General features: G+C 33.6%; 1 protein-coding gene across 1 annotated transcript; it reads left to right on the top strand.

The window, feature by feature from the left end:
• Window positions 1-2,147: 2,147 nt before the first annotated feature.
• gbgt1l1 (globoside alpha-1,3-N-acetylgalactosaminyltransferase 1, like 1) lies at window positions 2,148-6,029 on the top strand. The gene is made up of 5 exons (XM_084113124.1): window positions 2,148-2,337; window positions 3,601-3,636; window positions 3,971-3,994; window positions 4,231-4,365; window positions 4,894-6,029. Exons 1-5 carry the CDS (start codon window positions 2,273-2,275, stop codon window positions 5,582-5,584), a joined length of 951 nt encoding a protein of 316 aa, XP_083969250.1. The 5' UTR covers window positions 2,148-2,272; the 3' UTR covers window positions 5,585-6,029.
• Window positions 6,030-7,265: the final 1,236 nt, after the last annotated feature.

Below are 7,265 nucleotides of genomic sequence, written 5' to 3'. Positions count from 1 at the left end.
CATTTGACTGTTTTTTTATGGGGTTTTTTACAGTGAAGGTGTTTGATCGTAATAATTCAGGAAATAGCTGTAAAATAACAGTGTTTTTCTGTAAAACATTTAAGGAAAATTTCTGTAAAAGTTTTTTGCACTTCGTTTAAATTAGGATTTTTTACTTTATTTTTACGGTTTGACCGTTTTTTTAAGATTTCATTTTAAGAACCATCAGCATGAATCAATTCCTCATAGCTGAAGAGGGGAACCCTGTTAATTATAGACAATATACAATTAGACCATATAATAAATACAGTAGCGGTCACATCCAGTGATTGTTTTTTGTTTTGTTCAAGTAAAGTCTTTATGTTTGTTTATAGTTTTGTTAAAAACGTGCACTTGGTTTACTCAATTCACCTTCACTGGGTTATTTGTGACAACTGTGAACTGCATTCTTTCTTAATACTCCACTACAGATGTTATAAGGCTGCACCTCCAAATCTGTCAGTACCTACAGATATGTTCCAATGGCCGGGAGAAATGTGATTAATATTTCAAGGGGTAAGAAAATAACAGTAACATTAATAGTCATGTCGAGACAGCGATAAATGTAAAAATACATCTCAAAGTTCAGTTCATCTTTAAAGTAGCCTACAGTGTTCTTACCGTGAGATAGAAGTTGTACAGTTAGTTCTAACGGACTATACCTGCGCCTGCACGGCCCCGTCCATTAGATCCAGCGAGGTGGAGCTAGAGCTTGGGCTATCTATTTTCACTGTTCTACGGTAGGGGGCGCTATTAACCATCTTCTGAAAGAGTACATCATCATCTACACACGATCATCAAACATTAAACAGCATTTAAATCAAAACTGCCAAATATAGCCTACCGAATGAAATGTCGACCCACGAAGGGAAAGCGACTTTGAAGCTTTGGGGGTGTTGATGGACTCGATCTACTCCATTTGTGTTTGATCAACGTTCTGAATCCGATCCGACGTTGTCTTAAAATTCGGCGTTTTGTTTTAATGAAATATATACCCACATTCATGTTGAAATAAAAAAAGTTGATTAAAAAAGAATGCCTGAAGCTAGAAAAAACATTTTTTTAAATGGAAAGATTTAAAATACAGTATATTTCTCAAGTATAAAAAAGTAATACCTTAATAGGATCTATAACTTACTGCGCTGTTTTTGTCTTTGTCACCACGAAATTTCCTGTTCAGTTTTGGGGGCATAAATAAACACATTTGCTTGTAAACTGAAGGATGTAGTTTACTTTGAATGACATTTTGATTAAAAAAAAACCATATTTAATTGCAACCCTACATGGTCTCTGTCTGAAAGGAGTCATTTAAAAATTCAAGCACAGTACAAGCATGATAAACTAGCATAGAATCTTGCTGTACATAAAGCAAGATTGATTTTATATTGTTTTATAATGTTGATTCAATGTTAAATAAGTGATTTAATTATAGTTGAAATAATATTGATTTTATGACCATATTGATTGATTTTTCATCGTTGAAATAACATTATTTCAGGGTGCAAACCTGATGAAAAATCAATGTTAAATTTCAACATTGATTCAATGATCTTTTGGTTAATGCATTAACATTGATTCAATGTAGATTCAATGTTGGTCTGCTAACTGGGGAACATCTAGCTTACTTAAAGTGCAAAATAATATATAAATAGTAAACTATAAGTATGATGTTATGTTCAGTTAAAGAACTTACAAGTACTAACTAGTATTTTTTGAGAGTACTTCAAAGTGTACTTTCATAAACTAAAAAATGTGCTTCAAGTATTTTACTAGTAAACTATCAGTACCTATAAGTTCACTTGAAGTATAGTTGCAGTACAACTGAAAAACTTGTTGTACTCAAAGTTAACTACTTTTACACTTAAAGTATACTTTTATATGCTAAAAATGGGCCAATTTAGTCCCAAGTCGTTTTGAAACAGTACACAGAACCAGTTCTTAAACTTTGCGATAGGTGCCTACTTTGTACGGTTATATGCTTTTATTTCAACACTTGCTCTATACTGCATGAATGCAGAAACATGCTTAAAAGCAGGATGTGCTGAAGGATGTGGAACAGTCATTGGCTGTTGCATTATGTCTGTTTTGAATTAGCTGTGTTTGTAAAGCTCCACCTAGCCAGGCTTTTATTTGACTTTCAAATCTCTCCAGTAAAATTACAACAAACTCATCTTGTCAGATATTTTCACTCTCATTTTCCAGTTCAATCCATCAAGTGAATAAAGACAAGACACAGCTGCATGATACGCCAATAATGCGACTCCGTCAGAGTGTTCATTTCTTCCTTTTTGGCATGTTTGTTGGCTTATCACTGAGTGGGTATGTAAAATATTTATGAAAATCTGTTGCTGATATTCTCACACTTGTTTTCAATCTATTTACTAAATGTAATTGTCATACTTTTGTAGTGAAATTAGTGACTAACACAATTTGACATGTTTATAAATAATACTTAAAGCATTTAGCCTTTTTTCTTTTTAAAAGATAGCTTGATAGTTAGTTGCTATTTGATCACTGAGGGAAAATGTGTTTTCTATAGACTGGTTTAAGCTCAGATATCCCTAAACAAACACAAAACCATAGTATTCATTACTGAATGCAGGTCTCAGAAGACATGATTAGTGTTATTCTCAAAGATATAAGTAATCATACAGACAGCCAGTGAGGTTATCTCCCTTCCCTCATGTTCCAATGAAACTTTAATGCCTATGTGTTGTTCTCAGTATTTGTGTATTTGGGAAACCCTGAGGTTGACAAACAATTGACAAAATGATGGAACATTTGAAAAGACATTCATAGGTGTGTTTAATGGGAAATTGTGGATGCTCTTAAGTAAAAATGATTCAGTAAAGTCAAATAAAACAAATATGCTTTATAAAGCCAGGTATTAAAAGGCAAGAGGTTCCTGCTGAAAGTAAAATACATTGGTACTAATGGAGCTTAAAGATGAGACCCTTTTTTATTAGTTTAAAATAGCAGACAAGCAGCGAGTTTTCAGAGTGTTTATTTTATTTGTTTCATTTGTTTTTATTGTTGAGCTAGTGGTTAATTTTCCATCATGTGTGTATGTATGTATGTATGTAGCCTATAAATAATTTCATCTGAAATATTATGTATAATTTTATGTAGATAGAAATGGACTCTAAGGTGTACAATATAATGGAATGTGCTAAAAATGTAAAAGTTTTAAAGGCTCAAATTGTGTGTTATATTATATTGTTGAACACAAAATCTAAAGACAACACCACAATGGAATGGAAGTCCTTTTTAAAAGAGCCTTTCCTGTTTTATTAGCTAGCCAGTCTGAAGCATCATTTATCTCTCTGTAAATATTTTTTTAATTATTTATATAGATTTCCTTCTTTCCCGATTTAAGATGATATAGGAGCTGTGCATATAGGCTAATATTTAGTTTGAGCCCCTGAGGTTGACAAACTACATTTTTGAAGGTTCAGCACCTCCCTCCACAGACCATTGACCAGGGAAAATCTTAAAACCTATACTTCTACTAAAAAGATTGTGAGGGTGTCTACACACATTTCCAAAAGATCTTTGCTTATTTGATTATGTCTTCTCTCACAGGCTCATTTTATTGAGTTACACTTCCAGCTGGTTTAGGTAAGTAGCCTACTGTACATACGTTTATGTGAACATTAAACATTAAATTTCAGTCTGAATAAAACCATAATTAGTTTTATTAAATTGTCACATGTAACTGCTTTAGTTCGTACCAGTCCAATTATTGTGTAAGTCAGACAAACAGATAATACAATTGTAGCTCAGTTTCGTTCTACGCATGCTCCAAAATCTTTTACATGTTCGATAATTATCATGCCTTGTGTCACGTATAAAGACTACACAAAACCCTGCCGCTGTAGTTCGATTACAGTGCTGTGATAAGGTCTTTTGTGTTATACAGTCTATTCCTGCATAATTGTGTTTTGGTTTGCAGAAATCAACTAACAGACAAATTAAGGTAAGTACTCAATGCATACACTCATAAATTAATTCTCTCTTCAACTTATACATAAAAATCTCATGTGCACACTTGCACAATAAGACTTGACAGAATTCAGTTTAATACCCTTACATATAGCCTATATGTACTTTCAGAATACAAAATGTTGAAAATATTTACTTGTTTACAGTGTAAACATGCTTAGATATAAACGTGTGTGTGTGTGTGTGTGTGTGTGTGTGTTTAATACACAGTGGGACAGACATTGTTTCTATGACACCATGGTTAGCCCCAGTTGTTTGGGAGGGAACCTTTGACTCCATACTGATTGACTCTATCTTCAAACAACAAAACATCACTATAGCGACCACTGTCTTCGCTTTGGGAAAGTAATAAAGTTACTTCTCAAACTCTCAAAATAACTATTTTTCTCTCTGTCTATCATTTATTAATATTCTTGGGTGACTTTGTAATGTCTTTAGATTATGGAATGGAAGTATTCTGGGCCAAATTACACCTCATATTCACATTCTCATGCTGGCTTCCTGTTACAACAACAGGACCAAATTTGCATCACCGTTGTAAAACTTGTTCACTTTGTTTGGAGCATGATTGCATGATTACACATAACCACAACTAAATGCAGCCACATAGATAACGCCATTTGATCTTCACACACAGATTCAAATCTATATCTCTGAATCTGATACTGCATTTTTGTGGCAAAATCAGAGAGATGTAGATTTGAGATGTCTGATTTTTTTCAGCAGCCATTACTCCAGTCTTCAGCGTCACATGGTCTAACATAAATCATTCTAATATGCTGATTTGATACTGAAGAAATATTTATATTAATGCTGAAAAAGCATACACACATAAAATTTATATTTTTTCAATATCTGTTCCTCACTCTTCAGATACACACGTTTCCTCAAAGATTTTCTGGAGTCAGCAGAGGAGCATTACTTTGTCGGATTTCGAGTGCATTACTACTTGTTTACGGATCAACCAGGAGAAGTTCCTGAAGTAAAGATGGGTGAAAATCATTATTTGACAGTTTGGAGTGTTCCGAGTTTGGACAGATGGCAGGACATAAGTATGGGCAGGATGGAAATACTAGAAAAACTAATAAAGAACGAACTGGCCAATGAAGCTGACTATATTTTCTGCCTGGACGTGGATACAAAGTTCTATGGCCGCTGGGGGGCGGAGTCTTTGGGGCGTCTGGTCGGTGTGATACATCCCTGGTTCTTTGATTATCCAAGAGATCAATTCTCATATGAGCGTAGACCAGAGTCTCAAGCATTCATTCCAGCTGGGGAAGGTGATTATTATTACACTGCTGCTGCATTTGGTGGCTCATTGGCTGATGTACATCATCTCACCAAAACCTGCCGGGAGCAGCTGAACATTGATGCTGCAAACTCCATTGAGGCGATATGGCATGAGGAGTCTCACTTGAACAAGTATTTCCTTTATAACAAACCCAGTAAACTGCTCTCTCCTGAATATCTGTGGCGGGACATCAGTATCAGTGCAGCCCAAGTAAAAATTATTCGCTTCTCTCACGTAGCTAAAAACAATGCAGAAGTTCGTCCAAACTTCTAGCAAGTTTTATTTAACATGTTTCACAAAAGAGCATAATTTCCCTATGTTTTGAGATATATCTGGTCAAACTGGTTTGACAAAGCATTGTGAAGAATTTGTAGATAACAAATTTGAGTCAAAAGCACATTGCAAGGATTCCACAGGGAAATCAGTTTTGAATTTGACTGAATATGTTGAATACCTTTGTTAAATCCTGATTAAATAATGTGTCATAATATTTTTCTGATGTCTGATTGATAAGTTAATAAAGATGCTATGTGTGTAATTTAATGTTCTTGTGAGCTGCGAATCAGTAATGACTAGATGTACTCATATAAAACATCTAACAATATTTCAGGCTACATTGCAAATCATCTTTGTAAGTTTCCAAGCAAGAAAATATCTTAACATTCTTAAAACAACTTTCATTTACCTGAGAAGCAAATGTCATAAAATATTAATTCTTGCTTTTTTGCATTTTGTCTTGGTCTATTTGCAGATATTTTTGTCCCCCACTTGTTTTAAACATAAACTTCATTCATGTTTGCACAATAATGCACCATCTGGTCTATCTGGTAATCACTAGGAGTACATGTGTATAAATAACATGTTGTATTAGCTTTATTCTATGATTAGTAGTTTTCATTTTTTAGAAAAGCCTTTCTAGGGACCCGAGATGCAATACATATTGATATAATGTGATATAATAATGTGATTTTAACATAGGCCAAAATATATAGGCTTCAGTATGTTTGTTCAGTGACGGGGGCAGTTTTTGTAGCTACATCTTTGATAAGTCAATCTCTCCTCACCTTACATTCATGGGCTGTGAAATGTAATTCGCCAACAACCCTCCCCAGCTGGGTACACTCATATAAAGGAGCCCTGGTATCCCAGCAGTAGCAAAGGGTAATGTCTGGTCCTTTCCCTGAAGAATGGATAGTTAGCTACAAGAATACTACAAGAATAATTTGTTATATAGCGCGGTGCCTCCAATTAATAAACATAGTCTATATTCTCATGTGTTTGAGAATAAATAAATAAAAACAGGTTGACCATAAGAAAGTTATAATAAACCCTGAGGTTTATTGAATAATCCCCAAACAAAAACAAAAATTAATTTAATTAGTTAAATATTTAAGTGCTGCTAAAATATCAGTAATTTATTTTTGTTTAATCCTCTGTTGACCTGTTATGATTAAATGTGCAATACAATGAACTGTATTTTGAGTTCTTGTTGAGTATAAAAATAGTAGGACTATAAGGTAAAAGTTTACAGGAAATTTGTTTTGAGATGAAAAAAATATATATATATAATTATATATATAATTATATAATTCATAATCATGAAGTAAGTTTTATAATTACCTTAACCTTTCAATAATTTTACCACACTTTGAATATCAGGTAGCCTATTGTTTAATTCAATTCACATTTATTCCTATAGCACTTTTCACAATGTTGCGTGGTTGCAAAGCAGCTTTACATTTTCCTTTAGGCTACTTGATCAGAAGTTTTATTACTTTAGTGTATTCCTAAAATAATCCAATGCACCTACTGTACTAATACACTTTAAAATGTCAAATCAATTCAGAAACGTTAACTGCATTAAAAGTAACAATGTAAAATGTATTGAACTAATTTCAATTCATGCGTCACATTTAGCCTAAATCCGCAGCGTAAGATTTCCACCGCTAGTCTT

The sequence above is a fragment of the Abramis brama genome, assembly GCF_963993115.1.
Source record: "Abramis brama genome assembly, chromosome: 5".
Lineage (NCBI taxonomy): Eukaryota > Metazoa > Chordata > Actinopteri > Cypriniformes > Leuciscidae > Abramis > Abramis brama.
The sequence above is the reverse complement of the archived record's forward strand: the minus strand, read 5'-3'. Positions and strand labels throughout refer to the sequence as shown.